Source organism: Cucurbita moschata, unplaced genomic scaffold (genome assembly GCF_002738365.1).
Source record: "Cucurbita moschata cultivar Rifu unplaced genomic scaffold, Cmos_1.0 Cmo_Scf00008, whole genome shotgun sequence".
NCBI classification, from domain to species: Eukaryota; Viridiplantae; Streptophyta; class Magnoliopsida; order Cucurbitales; family Cucurbitaceae; genus Cucurbita; species Cucurbita moschata.
The window spans coordinates 2,432,415-2,447,814 of record NW_019268524.1 but is presented as its reverse complement, the minus strand read 5'-3'; the positions used below and the strand labels follow the sequence as shown (position 1 = coordinate 2,447,814).

General features: G+C 37.4%; 1 protein-coding gene and 1 long non-coding RNA gene across 6 annotated transcripts; both read left to right on the top strand.

Annotated features, from left to right (window-relative positions):
- The first annotated feature begins 257 nt into the window (after positions 1–257).
- Positions 258–7,329, top strand: LOC111446550. The gene is made up of 3 exons (XR_002711092.1): positions 258–474; positions 4,612–4,698; positions 6,986–7,329. It is a non-coding gene; the product is annotated as an uncharacterized LOC111446550 (long non-coding RNA).
- Positions 7,330–8,078: 749 nt separating this feature from the next.
- LOC111446548 (probable E3 ubiquitin-protein ligase RZFP34) lies at positions 8,079–12,479 on the top strand. Of its 5 annotated transcripts, XM_023085404.1 has the most exons (12): positions 8,085–8,290; positions 9,589–9,686; positions 9,774–9,861; positions 9,930–9,989; positions 10,596–10,628; positions 10,726–10,803; positions 10,897–10,940; positions 11,025–11,065; positions 11,156–11,238; positions 11,408–11,499; positions 11,578–11,689; positions 12,067–12,479. In XM_023085404.1, exons 2-12 carry the CDS (start codon positions 9,628–9,630, stop codon positions 12,172–12,174), a joined length of 798 nt encoding a protein of 265 aa, XP_022941172.1. In that variant the 5' UTR covers positions 8,085–8,290; positions 9,589–9,627; the 3' UTR covers positions 12,175–12,479. The 5 variants fall into 5 exon arrangements, with proteins under 5 accessions (XP_022941171.1, XP_022941168.1, XP_022941170.1 ...); XM_023085403.1 differs by having other exon boundaries at positions 8,079–8,288; positions 9,593–9,686; positions 10,897–11,065; XM_023085400.1 differs by having other exon boundaries at positions 8,079–8,290; positions 10,897–11,065.
- Positions 12,480–15,400: the final 2,921 nt, after the last annotated feature.

The following is a 15,400-nucleotide window of genomic DNA, read 5'->3' as shown; positions in this document are numbered from 1 at the left end:
GATGACCCGCTTTTACTTTTGAGTGAATAATGAACTCATTTTATGCTTGTCTTTTGATAATTTATACTCTATCTATCGTCAATTTAATTAAAATAAAGATTTGAAATATTCAAATTTGTTTAGATTCTAACATTTTTCATTAATATTATTATTATGTTAATTTTATATTTAATTTTTTATTAACATGTGAAAGTTATGGATTCTTAAAATAAAACTATAACGACATTTAAGCAATAAAAAAAAAAAAATGGCGGCAATTTGTTCTGAAACGTCAGCCCACTAAACCCAAATTTCGGGGAAATTTCGCATTGAAGCTTGAAGGAAACATTTCGAGGGAACCATTGCAATTTGGTTGATAGCACCGTCTGATCAATCATCACAGCAACTCTGTCGCTCAATAATGGCAAGAAATTCGAAACTCCGAATGGAAACTTCGACTGCCATCACTGTCCACTGAAGTCGACAAACTATAAGGTGAATTTTCCCTTTCGAAACTCATCAGGTTTGCTCACCATCTCTCTCTCTCTACTGTAGCTGTTGCTTTGTTCTAAATAGCATATAGTTTTGTGGATTTCAGAGTGTAGCGCATGCATTATAATTTGTTCAATTCATATTGGCTTTGTTGAGCTTGATCTACCATTTCTGTGTGCTTGATTTCGTGTTTACTTAAATAAGCGGTTCCTGTTATCAGCGTGCTGCCTTCAATTTCCAATTAATTTCGTCTATACTTAATGATCTAGCATTTCTCTGTTGAGCTTGACAAAATATCGTGTTTCTGTTGCATCAAGCTACTTGCGAACCAGAAGGTAAACTCTAGTTCTTGGTTTAGGGCATTCAGTGTGATGTCTCTGCAATAACTTATGTTCGCGTCGTGCCTGTCTTGATTATTAGGCATATCGAATCTAGATATTGTTGAGGATTGTTAGGAGGGAGTCTCACATTGGCTAATTTAAGTAAACACCCTTTGTTTGAAGACTCCAAAGAAAGGAGTCGAGCCTCAATTAATGGAGGCTGTTCGAGGGCTCCATAGGTCTCAGGAGAGACTCTATAGTATACTTTGTTCGAGGGGAGGATTGTTGAGGATTGTTAGGAGGGAGTCTCGCATTGGCTAATTTAGGAACGATCATGTGAAAAATATTATCTCAATTGGTACGAGGCATTTTGGGGAAGTCCAAAACAAAGCCAGGAGAGCTTATACTCAAATTGGATAATATCATACCGAATTAGATGAACAAAGAAGTAGATAGCGTACGTTTTAAGTTGAGCAGGTTCTTAAAACAATCACGCATGAATGTTGGTCATGGTTAGTTGTAGGGAGGCATTTCAAAGTCAGGGTCTATTATGCATATAGCACGTTCGTTTCAATTGGATTAGGAATCTTCTTAGGAAGTGTTCTGGCTTGGATGTGCAAAGAGAATTGTTCAAACAATTAGGGAAAATTCTATATTGCATGAGAACAGGGTCTGGTTTTGCAGATTTAGTTGAAGAGTTTTAAGCAAATATTTGCTGATCAATGTGTTTTTGTTCTTCCATTACCATTTTATCTTTTAAACGTGCATGCTATAATTTAATCTTTAATATCAAAATTTTAAAGATTGATGTTAACCCTGTGCAAGCTTGCGAGATCTCACCTCGGTTGGAAAAGGGAATAAAGCATTCTTTATAAGGGTGTGGAAACCTCTCTTCAGTAGATGCGTTTTGAAACCGTGGGGCTGACGGCTATACGTAACGGGCCAAAGTTGACAATATTTGTTAGCGGTGAACTTGGGCTGTTACACAAAGCCGATTTTGAAGAAAAAAAGAAAAACAATCATGAGCGATTGTTATGGACCATCCTGAAATTTGTTGGCAAGAACATCCATGAAACTTGTTGGCAAGAATAATTACACTCTCAAAATTATCAGGCAGTTCAAAAGAGAAGCGCAAGTCTTTAGAGGCTACTTGGAACTTGACTGCAAAACTTTGTTTAAAATAGCAATATCAGATCGGAGTAGCTATTCTGGAAGATGTCTTGCAATGTTTCCATAATTTAGATCTATGCCCGTAATAATTTGGGTTTAAGAGATGGTTTGGAGCAAGAACACCTATGTGTAGCAGATTGAGATAATGACTTGTTTCCAATACTCTGTCTATGCAAATAAGTATGAGAAAGGTGGTGATGAGGATGGTAGAACTTTTTCATTTCATGTCTCAATTGGAATAATGTTCCCTAGAGTTCTTAGGCTGGAAAAAATGACAAGAATGTACAAGTGGCTTCGCTCCTCCTTTCCTCCCTTTTTAATTAGGGAGAAGAAAGAGATGACAAGGAAGAGAAGATTTGAGAAGCTGGAAAAAATTAAGCGGGGAGTTAACTGAGCTTATGGCAAAGCATGAAGAAACAGTGCAAATATAACCGCCAATCCCACCACCAGTAGATATTGTTCTTTTTGGGCTTTCTCTTTCGAGCTTCTCTCTCAAAATTTCTAAAGCTCGTCGGAGAGATTTCTACACCCTTATAAAGAATGTTTCGTTCCCCTCTCCAACCGATGTGGGATGTTACAATACACCTTCCTTCGAGGCTCAACATCCTCGTTGGCACTCGTTCCTCTCTCCAACCAATGTGGGATCTCACAATTCAGTCCCCTCCGGAGCCTAGCGTCCTCGCTGGCACACTGCCCGATGTCGGACTCCGATACTATTTTTTAACATATGCGTTTTATAACCGTGAGATTGATGGTGATACGTAACGGACCAAAGCGGACAATTTCTGCTTGCGGTGGACTTGAGCTGTTACAAGAGGAGTTTCTTTCAAACCTACTGTAGGAGAGCAGAGATTCAAACTCATAAAGGTTATCAACTACTAAATTAGTCAGGATTATGAGACATATTATCTTCAACTAAATGGTTAGTAATTTGAATTCTCATCCCACATGTTAAACCAACAAAATAATGATGCGTCCACTTGAGTATGGGTCTATTGTTCTAGACATATATCATCGACTAGAAGTTCAATAAAATAAAACGAAAATAATAAAATATATATTGAGATTGAAAAGAAAAATTTAGATAATTTTGATTTATATATTTATTATTAAAAAAATTGAAACGATGAGAGAATCATTCAGATAAAAACATCAATAAGAGTAGAAAGAAGACACTCACCCAAAGAAGACGTTGCCACATTAGCACACGGATGCATTAATATCCAGCATCCTAACTGCCATGCGTTTTCCTCACGATCCAAGTGCCCTGTACAATTTAGACACATTTACTGTAAGAATGAAACTTAAGTGACAAGCCGCCACTATAACTGAACTTGAAGTAATACCTTAAGACAGTGTGGTTTAGATAGCCTCTGAGTCTCAGTTATATTAAAACCCAGAGGTTTGGCTTTAATCATGAGAAATCTAAGACCTGAAACAATATTAATCGATAGAAAAAGTATTTTTCAAGTTTTCGTCAAATTAGAAACTTTGGATCCAGTAGGCCATATTTGATATAAACTGAGAGGGGTTTAGCTACCTAAATCTTTGCTGTGAGCTCCCGCATCAGTTTGAGAGGGGAATGAAATCTTATTTATAAGGATGTGGAAACCTCTCCGACGCGTTTTAAAAACCTTGAAGGGAAATCCAAAAGGAAAAATCTAAAGAAAATAATATTTGCTAGCGGTGGACTTGAGTTGTTACATTTGCACTGTTTCTTCATGCTCTGGCATAAGCTCGTTCACTCCCCCACTTAGTTTTTCCAGCTTCTCAAATCTTCTCTTCTTTGCCACCTCTTTCTTCTCCCGAGTTAAGAAGCAAGGAAAAGAGAAACAAAGCCACCTTTACATTCTTGTCATTTTTTTCCAGCATAAAAACTTCAGTGAACATTTTTACCATTGAAATATAAAATGAAAAAGTTCTATTATCTTCGTCACCACCTTTCTTATACTTATTTGCAGAGGCAGAGTATTGGAAGCAAGCCATTATCTCAAAACTGCTAAACATAATTGTCAACTGAGTGAGATACAATATGTGAAACTACACCGGAGTTTTTGCTGCAAAACATTCCTTAAATCCACCGGCATTGATCTCAACCATGGAAACATTGCTAGACATCTTCTAGAATAGCCACGCCTTCTATCTCATATTGCTATTTTAAACAAATTTGAATAGGTTTTGCAGTAACTTCCATTTATGTTCGAAAGGAATGTTCCGTTTCTCTTTCCAACCGATGTGGGATTTCACAATCCACTTACTTCGGGGCTCAGCATCCTTGTTGGCATTTGTTCCTCTCTCCCACTAATGTGGGATCTCACAATTCACTCCTCTTCAGGCTCAGCGTCCTTGTTGGTACTCGTTTTTCTTTCCAATCAATGTGGGATTTCACAATCCATCCGCCTTCGAGCCTCAGCGTTCTCGCTAGCACTCGTTCCTCTCTCCTATCAATGTGAGATTTCACTGTAAAGGTTTAGGTAGCTAAACTCCTCCTAGTTTATATCAAATATGGCCTACTGGACCCAAGGTTTCTAATCGGAGACTTGAGGCTATCTAAACCACCCTAAGACTCAAGGTATTACTGCGAGTTGAGTCAACGTGACTGCTGTCAATTAAGTTTCATTCTTACAATAAAGGTGTCTGAATTTTGCAGTGCACTTGGATCACGAGGAAAACGCATGGCAGTTAGGACGCTAGACACTAATGCATCCTTTTGTCAATGTGGCAACGTCTTCTTTAGGTCAGTGTCTTTTTTCTACTCTTATTGATGCTTTTGATCTGAATCATTCTCCCATCGTTTCAATTTTTTCTATAAAGAAATATATAAATCAAAATTATCTGATTTTTCTTTTCCAATCTTATTTTATATTTTATTATTTTCCTTTTCTTTTATGGACTAAATTCTTGAACAATAGACCATGCTCAGTTTGATAACTTTTAGTCGAACATAATGTCTCATAATCCTTGCTTATCTAGTAGTTGATAACCCTTGTGAGTTTGAATCTATCTATTCCACCGTTTGTTTGAAAAGAAACTCCTTTTATAATAATCCAAGCCCACCGCTAACAGAAATTGTCCACTTTGGTTCGTTACGTATCGTCATCAGTCTCATGATTCTAGAACGTGTTTGTTAAACCTTGAAGGGAAGACCGAAAAAAAAAATCAAAATAGGATAATATCTGCTAGCGATGGACTTGGACCGGTGTAACTTGTAATCTTTTTATCATTCCTAATCTTTTTATCCCTTCTTTTCCTCCAATTTTGACCATATATCTTTTCTGCTTATCTCAAGCACTTTCTGAGCTGGAGATTTGATCCAAAAAGCCCTTTGCTTTTATTCTATTCCCTCTAGTTTATATTTACTGATATTTTTTAACTTAAATTTCTTTCAGTAAACTGGTAAGATATTGTCTTCACCGTTCTAAAAAAAGCATAGGTTAGTGAGAAGTTTTCACACTTTAAGATAAATGTTTCGTTCTATTCTCGGACCAACGTAGAATTTTCGATGTGATATCTTACCATCATACAACTCACCGTTGTACTGCACTCTCTAAGTGTGCTTGTTCCCCCTTCTTCCTTACCATATCAAGTCTTTGTGAAATAACTCCGATGAGAAGAAAAAAGAAGGCGTTAAGAAACCCTCCTAGCCCCACCCTAGACACTCTAAGATCCTTTTTCAAATCTCCTAGTCCCTGCGGAAGAAAGGAAAAAGAATTTCACATTCTTAGGGAAGGGAGGATTAAGAAAATCCTATTGATTGGAGCTTTCTCCGGACATCCAGGAAAAACATGAAAAAAAAGGCTCGAGTGGTACGATCCCTCCGCCACCCCAGAATGAAAGAGGCGATCTCGTAGTTCTTGGTCTGTGAAGATACATTGATAGGTGCCTCGTTCTATTTTTCCATTGAGGCCGAACCTAAACCTGTGCTCGAGAGGTAGTTGTCCATATACTAATAAGGGATGTATGAATTCTCGAGAAAAGAGGAGCCGAGGTGGTCCCCGGACCGCCCAGATATATATATATATATATATATATATATTATCCACTTTTGATCTGATTCCAAAATTTCTCCAAATCTTCTCATAAGATTTAGTTCTTGTACAGAAGGGAAGGGAGCATGAAGAATCCATCAAAAAAGGGGGAAAAAAATAAAAGAAAAAAACAATAATAATACAAAGTTGTACATCTTTTTGGATTATTCCTGCATATCCACGTCCATAACCCCTAAAACTCTAACCAATATATGTAAATTTATGGACCTTTTTATCCATTTTTACTACAATAGTGTGGCTGAGTAGACTTCTATAGCAGCCATGAGCCTCCTCATTAGCTATCCATGTTCCTCCGACCCGGTTGGATCAATTTGAGACATTAACACAGGTCGAGTAATTTTTTTAATTCAAACCATCTAACTTAATCATAAAATATTAGGTTGGGTTGGGATGTGTTCGTTCAATTGCAACCCTTCTTTGTTAGGCTCCTAGCAGCCATGAGCCTCCTCATTGGCCATCCATGCTCCATGAGCCTCCTCATTGGCCATCCATGCTCCTCCGACGGGGCTGGATCAGTATGAGACATATTAATAGAGGTCCGAACGTGTTCGTTTGAGACATTAACTGGGTTGGATCAGTTTGAGACATATTAACGGGATATAGTTGGATTGAATTGGTCTGGTTTTTTTTTTTTTTTTTTTAATTTATCTATTTTGTTAATATTTTATAATATTCACAAATTTATTGAATAATTTGGTAAATTTATGTTTTTTAATGTTAAATATGTGAACCAAATTAAAAATTTAGTAATAAAATGAAAGGAATATAGACGTGGCAAAGAGGGCTCCCACCCAATTCCGGAATGCACAATTCTCCCAAACACTTATCCAAAAACAAAAATCTTTATTTATTTATTTATTTATTTTAATTATTAGTATATTTACTTATTGTACACGTCAATATTTTTTCGACCTCCATGTCGACAAGTGACTTACTAAACATAGACACATCACTCCTCGCGTCAGTTCAAATCAGGACTGTCGAAATTGAATTCCCTTGACCAGGTTTTAGACGACGCATCATTCCCTACGCGTCAGTTTAAATCAGGACCGTCTAAATGGAATCTCCTTGATCAGGTCTTGGACGACGCATCATTTCCTACGCGTCAGTTTAAATCAGGACCGTCAAAATCGAATCCCTTTGACCAGGTCTTGGGCTTCTGGAATCATACACGCTTCGAAATCACCGACAATTTCGAATTTTAAAAAAAAAATAGAAAAGAAAAAGGAAATTACAACTGTAATCCATTTTACTTGGTCACTTCTCTCTCTTTCTCTCAGCCGCCGTCGGATTAAATCTTGGCTGATTGTGCATAGATTCCCTCTCTTTGGCCAAAGCTATTTTTGTTTTTCTTGTTTCCTATTAATTATTTTTATTTTATTCTCTCAATATTATTTGATAAAACAAAATTTCTATGTCTAATAAATACGTAATGTATTTATTTTTTAATAAATATTTATACACGTATCAAAAAAATAAACGAAAATAATTAATTTTAAAAAAGGTTGAATTAAAAGTTGAAGGAATTAACACTTATAAACATTAAATTAAAAATTTATAGGCTTAATTAATATATTTTTTAAAAAAAAAAATTAACCCTCGAATGACCCCTTATAAATTTCATTAGTGGGTGATTTCATTTTTTTTATTTTCAATTACAGAAATAAAATAAAAAAATATAAACAAAACAAAAAAAAGATAATATACATGTATTTATATAAAATATTTTTGAAATTCTTATTTTAAAATATAAACTTTTGTTTAATAAAGAAAAACAATTGTACTATTTATCCTTCAGAAAATAAAATAAAATAAAATAAATAAAAAATTTTATGAAAAATTATATTATTTTTATAATTTTAAAAATTGTATTAAATCATGTATGGCAGGAAAAATACAGCTAAAAAGGTATAAAAGAAATTTTTTTTATTTTTTATTTTTTTTATTTTAAAGGGTAAGAGTGAAAGTGCACTATTCATGGGTAGAAGCCTACTTTTACGTACAAACTATTTACGATAGCGACACCCTAAACTCCACAGAGTCGTTTTCATTCATTGAGAAGCGCGAGTTGGGAAGCCTCTGGAAACCACGCCCTCGCAGTTGCTATAAATACTGCTTCGATTTGAATTGCACCACATACCTTCCGATTCTCGTATTTCTCGTGTATTTCTCATCTCAGTCTCGATTCTAGCGAGTTTCTGACTGTGTTGGGTCTCTTTTGTTGCTGTTTTTGGGATTCAGGTGGCCGCCGCAAGCTTTTGTATTTGCTGATTGAAGGAAGTTCGTTTTTCTATTAAGAAAGTTTTTTGTAGTTCATATTGTTTGTTTTCTGATCATCTTTTTGTGGTACGGTTGGATCGTAGTTTGATTATGTTGTGTTTTGTTAGGCAATGTGATTTGCATGTGCCTTTGGATTGATTTTTTTTTGTTTGGATGCTTTGATGATTTTGGTTCGAAAAATGAATGTGATTTGGGATCTTATATCTCCTGGTTCTCGTTTCATCTGCAACTACAATCGTGGAGGTATATGGTCCCAAATTTTTTATGATTTTTTTTCATTCCCTTTCGATTAAAGAAGTTGAAATTCTTGTTGCATGTTTTCTTTTCGATGCGTACTGGGTCTGAGAAATGTTCGTTCCATAGGCTTATCTTAGATTTCTTTTGCAGTCATACTAGATATTGTTTTAGTTGTTTGATTTGATTATGTACCGTGATTTGGTGAAATTTTTAAATCTCTTTAATACATTTTGATTGTATTGAAATGCTTGTAGGTTAGGATTTGGTTTTTAGAAATTAGGAGCCAGATGTCGGTTGAAGTTCCCCTTACCTTATGCAGTAGAGAAGGCTTTGTCCTCTGTTTTCAAAAGGGTAGAACAGAGTAATGCAAATTAATGAATGTTATATCCTTGGCCTCTATTTGTCTTCTATTTTAAGGGTGGTGTTGGATGTTGGATTCTTGTCGGCAGCCTTGTCGGCAGCCCTTACTAAATCTTGATGTTGGAGTATGGGCAGAATCTTTGGAGTTCTTTGCTTCTTCAACATGTTTCAGATGAAATCTTCTGATGATTTCCAGACCATCAGCGTAACGGCCCAGATTCATGGCTAGTAGATATTGTCTTTTTGGGCTTTCCCTTTTGAGCTTCCCCTCAAGATTTTAAAATGCGTTTGCGAGGGGAAGGTTCCACACCCTTATAAATTGTGGTGTATTCTCGTCCCCTACCAATATGGGACATCACGCTGTGCATGTGCATGTAGTTGTGCAACAAATCAAGTGATCATGATGTGCAATTGGTCACAATATTCAAAGCTGGAGGCTCTGGAGTTCCCCCAGTGCTGCGTTGTAGTGTGTGTTATTATATGGGTTTCTTATAACCCTTTCTTTTTTGGATGAACTGAATTCCTCTCATGGAGGAGTTATGATGATTGGAGCTGTACAACATTTATTGGATTCTTTGTTGCTGATGTGCTGTGGTGTGCTGCTGTATACAAGAAACCAACAATGTCATGGCCTGTTTGACGGGTGATTAACATGCCTTTTCTGCCTTCAGAACCATTGCTAATGTCCTTCCTACATGCAGGTGCTGCTCTAAGTTACTATCCAGATTCAACCATTGTCCATGGCAGAGCTCGCAGCTGACTCCCAGGAGTTGTTGGAGAGGGGATATATGCAATATGGGCAAGTCCATTAACAATTAGCGTTGTTCTAACTCTGTTTCAAGTCTTGTCTGTTCATTTGCTGAACACAGATGGTGTCATTTTGCAGATGTGCACACTATAAGCGAAGGTGTCGCATCCGAGCTCCTTGTTGTAATGAAATCTTTGATTGCCGCCATTGCCACAATGAAATAAAGGCAAGGAACTTCATTTTGAACTGCTGGCATTCTAAACCACTTATAACCTTACTTATTCCCTCTTGCAGAATAGTATTCATCTTGATCAGAAGGAAAGACACGAGATCCCGCGCCATGAAGTCGACCAGGTAAATCGACCCACTGGTTACTTTGTTAGATGAACACGACTCTCCACAATGGTATGATATTGTTCACTTTGAGCATAAGCTCTCGTACCAATGGAGATAGTATTCCTCACTTATAAACCCATAATCATTCTCTAAACTAGCCAACGTGGGACTCACTCCCAATAATCCTCAACAATCCTCCCCTCGAACAAAGTACACTATATAAGCCTCCCCTTAATCGAGGCTCGACTCCTTTCTCTGGAGCCCTCGAACAAAGTACACCTTTTTTTCAACACTTTAGTCACTTTTGGCTATATCTTCGAGGCCCACAATTCTTTGTTCGACATTTGAGGATTCTATTGACATGGCTAAGTTTAGGGCATGACTCTAATACCATGTTAGGAATCACAACTCTCCACAATGGTATGATATTGTCCACTTTGAGCATAAGCTCTCATTGCTTGGCCTCATACCAATGGAGATAGTATTCCTCACTTATAAACCCATGATCTTCCACTAAATTAACCAATGTGGGACTCACTCCCAATAATCCTCAACATACTCATTATGCATCATTAAACCTATAAAGAACTTTCATGAAGTTGAGTTTCTCTTAATTTTTCTCAGGTTATATGCTCACTCTGTGGAGCTGAACAGGAGGTGGGTTCTTAATCGTACCGTTTCGATTTCGTAAAGATGATTTCGTAAAGATGAGTAATTCTTATGTTCATGGACTCTGTTGGTTCTGATTCAACAGGTTCGCCAAGAATGTATGAACTGTGGTGTGTGTTTTGGGAAATATTTCTGTGAGACTTGCAAGCTGTTTGATGATGATGTGAGTTCCATTTTGTGCACCAATTCACGTCTCGTTTTTGTATGCATCAATCTTAGTTTGTATTTATTTTGGTATACATTTTGTTTGTTGCAGACATCTAAGAAGCAGTATCACTGTAATGGCTGTGGAATTTGTAGGTACGATATCCTAATCCGTATACCTTCTCAAAGATTAGCGCTCCGTTCCCACGCTTACTCGATGGCTTTTGAACGTTTTGACAGAATCGGGGGGCGGGAGAAATTCTTCCACTGCCATAAGTGTGGTAAGTCATATGTGATTATCTGAATTCATCCTGCTATTGATGGTCACATGTGTGCTAATTTTTGTATAATATGTACTTTTTTCCATGAAGGTTGCTGCTATTCAGCTATTTTAAAAAATGGCCATCCCTGCATCGAAGGAGCAATGCACCATGACTGTCCTGTTTGCTTTGAGGTAAAGCTTCTGTGAATGTCCCACGTGGTTGGGGAGGAGAACAAACCACCGTTTATAAGGGTGTGGAAACCTTCCCCTAGCAGACGCGTCTTCCCCTCGAGGGAAAGCCCGCTATCTATTGTATACCCACACAAACTGATAATGCACATCTTTATCAAATGGCTTGCAGTATCTGTTTGATTCGACAAACGACGTATCGGTGATGCCGTGTGGACACACCATCCATCAAAGTTGCTTGAATGCGATGAGAGATCACTTTCAGTGAGTGCTTATACACAGTTCTTGTTTACTTATGATTATGGAACTTTGTTTCTGAATCAAATTGTGAGCCTGCCATAGATTTGCTTGTCCTCTCTGCTCCAAGTCCGTTTGTGATATGTCCAAGGTGTGGGAAAAATTTGACATGGAAATTGCAGCTACTCCAATTCCAGAGCCATACCAAAATAAAGTGGTAAAACTCCAAAACTTTGGATCTTCTTTCATTATAGAGCATATCAGCTGGAGCTATGTAGTGGTAGTTAATATGATATCCTAGCAGAAAGATTGTGTTCAAATTGCTATCTATTATGTCATTTTCTTCGCAAGTGATAGTTATGTGTGGAGTTTCTCAATCAAAATGATACCCCATTTGTTCATGTGCTGGTGGCCCCATCTCACTACTTTGACCCTACTGAAGTAGTACTACTTTGACCCTACTACATTTCGTCACGAAGTAGTGAGATAGTCGAAGTGTATACAAGTGGACCTAGTTAATCACGGGTTTACAATGTGTATATATTCATTGACTTTTTTGGTCACCTCGACTTAAAAACTTCTTATTTTGGACAGGTTTGGATTCTTTGCAACGATTGCGGGAAAACGTCGAAGGTGCAGTATCATGTTGTGGCTCAAAAATGCTTGAATTGCAGGTCCTACAACACCAGACTGATTGGCTAAGGATGTGGATATGAAGGCCACATCCCCATCGTCCTGCAACTCTGAAATGCTTCAAACCACTCGACGACAATGACGACGATGATGACGACGTTCTGCAGCCTCCTCGTTTGTTTATCTTCTTTATTTGGTTGATTTCTTGTAGTCCACCTCTGCCTTCTCCGTTCTTTTTGTTTGTTTCTCTTCTTTATTTGGTTGAGTTCTTGTAGTCTACTTCTGCCTTCTCCGTTCTATTTGTTGCTGTCTATATTGCTGTATTTGCCCCTTCGTTCGAAATAAGATGCGCGCATCGTAATCGTGTTAGTGAATTGCATTGCTTTAAAGTTCCCTTTTTCTTCTACTTGTCTTTAAGAACCTCAAAATTTTGGATGAGTCCCACATTGGTTAATTTAGTGGAAGATCATCGGTTTATAAGTGATGAATAATCTCTATTGGTATGAGGCCTTTTGGGAAAGGCCAAAGTAAAGCCGTGGATAATTGATTCATTCCTTCTTCAGCTAAAGTGGAATGATCGAAGTCTCCTTCAGGTTCAGTCGAAGAGATTGAAGCGAAGTCATCAATTAAACCATTCGCACGGTCTCCCGACCTCTTTTCCAAATGAACCGAACCTCGATACCACATTCAGAAAAGAGATATGACCATCTCTCTAGGTTGCCCCTTCTTTATCTCGTTCTATTCGTGCTTGATTGAAAAGACCCCGTCCCCTTAGCTCCTTTTAAGGGACATTCTTAGCTAGCTCTTTGATTGAACTCACTCTTTTACTCCCCTAACAGTAAATAAACAAGGGAAAAAGGGATTTGCTCCTGAACCTGCCTGCCCCTGCCTCTATGACCGGAACCTTTACAGAATGAAGAAGAAGAGAAGCGACTAAACCTGATTGAAGAAGGTAAAGCATATTCCTTCTTTCAGGAAGTAAATAGGCTGACTTGCCTTCTCTCCTGAACCTGCCCCTGCCCCTATTTATTTATTTACCTTAATGAATGACGGAACCCGATTGAACGAGCTTAGAGTGAAAGAAAGAAGGAAATGGAATTAATTACCGACGGGGGAATGGAGAGTCTCAACTCAAGAAGAATGAGACAGAACTCCGGCTCAATCACCTATCGGTTTCATTGCTTCGCTCCTCCTCCTATTTATTCTTTCATTCAATCCGGAACTGGAGAGTACAGAAAAGAGATAGTTCAACCTGCCCCTGAACCGGGTACGGTTTCGTGTCTTCGCCTCTTCTTAGGTCTCAGGGCTTCTAACCTGCCCCTCTCTCTATATTACCAGAAGTGATTGTGAGTTATTCTTTCACTGTAGTAAAGAAAGCATATTCAATGAATGAGAGTTGGAAGTCACGACGAAACCAGAATGAGAGAGATCAAGTCAAGACTGAAGTAGGCTAGTAGTCTTACCGCTTCTCTCCGGAACCTAACTCTTCTTGAACAGAAGGAAAGACTGAACCTCAAGCTAGCTAGCTACTTAACCCCAAAGCCAAAGATCGTAATTCTCGAACGAGCAATTGAAAAGATTCTGGAGTATCCTCAGGTTTAGGTATTGTTCCTCCAATGATCGTAGTACCAAGTACTTCTTGCCGAGCTCTAATATGATCAGATTTATAAGTAAGCATCTCTTGTAAAATATGAGCAACACCAAATCCTTCTAGAGCCCAAACCTCGTTCAAGAATAAATGGGTATAGGTTCAGGCAATGGAATTGTGAGACCGATAGCGAGAGGACACGATTACCTTGCGCATCGTGATCGATGTAGATTCTTTCTTCCTCTCCAGCTAGGAGCCCCGACCAGTCTTTCCTGAAAAGCTTTTAGACCCCTCCCTCTGTGTGAGCAAGTTCTGAGAAATTGGATTGAGTTTTCACTATTATTTGGATGTAATACCAGACCATATATGTATTACCATAACACGGCCGATTGAGCAAAAATGAGTGGATGGTTAGAAAGACCAAGATATAGAAAGGATTAGTCATGGACATTTTCCAAATTATCCAAAAGAGAGAGAAGGACATGCATAATATCAAAAGAATAGGAATGGGGGCTTTCAGTTTGTAGGAATTGTCTTTATATGATTTCCAATGAGATCATAAAATAAGAAGATTGGAAAGAATCCAGCGGAATGCTTAAAATGGAGTTCTCTCGAGAATGAACTCCGAGAAGGTAAAGTAGAAATTAGTATGATAAAATATCATAAAGTGGTCAAAATGAGCAAATATGTTCAATAAAAAAAAGATTAATTCTTCTTCTCCTTTTTTTTCTTACGACACGACAATCAAATCTAGATTTTGGGATTTTTCGAACAAAGCATCAATCGGCGGTTGAGTTTGGATTTTCATTTTAATTCAATTGAAGAGTAAGCCTATTTATTCCTGGTTCTAAGACCAATAGTTCCAGCGGTAGACGCCCTTCTTTCAAATTGTTTCTCATTATTAAGAAAAGGTAACAAAGATAAAATACGAGCTTGTTTTATAGCAATAGTAATTAAGCGTTGCTGTTTTAAGGTCAATCTATTTACCCGTCTAGATAATATTTTTCCTTGTTCACTAATAAATCGACTAATTAAACTCATGTTTCTATAATCAATTCGATCCCCCGATTGAATCGGGGGCAAACGCCTACGAAAAGATCGTTTGGATTTAAGAAGGAGTCTCTTGGATTTATCCATGGTTTGTTTATTCCTTATCCCGAAAATCCTATTTCGATCGGATCTAAAATAATTTAGAATTAAGAAATAGGATTTGGTTTGTTTATATTTAAATCTAAAATATGTTTAATATATGTAATTTTGCATCTTCCTTGGATTGGAAAAGGGTGACACACAGACGATTGGTTCGATCTATTTCTTTATCTCCCCATGAATCGTATGTTTGTAACAACGGGGACAGAATTTTCTCAATTCCAATCGACTAGGCGTATTGTGTCGATTCTTTTGAGTAATATATCTGGAAATCCCCACGGATTCCTTATTAACACCGTTTCGAACACAACGAGTACATTCCAAAATAACTGTTACTCGGGCATCTTTACCCTTGGCCATGAACCTCCCTTGTATTTTTGATTCACGCAACTCTTCTATTTTCCGATCCAAAATGAAGAAAAAAAGAGAAGTTGGTAACTCGAAATAAAATTATAAAAGATTTCGTTGCAATCAAATATAAAATATAGTAATACAATGATTTCTAAATTTAGAATCGCAGTACGGTTTTGCATTTAAGTATCTTGTATGATATTGTTG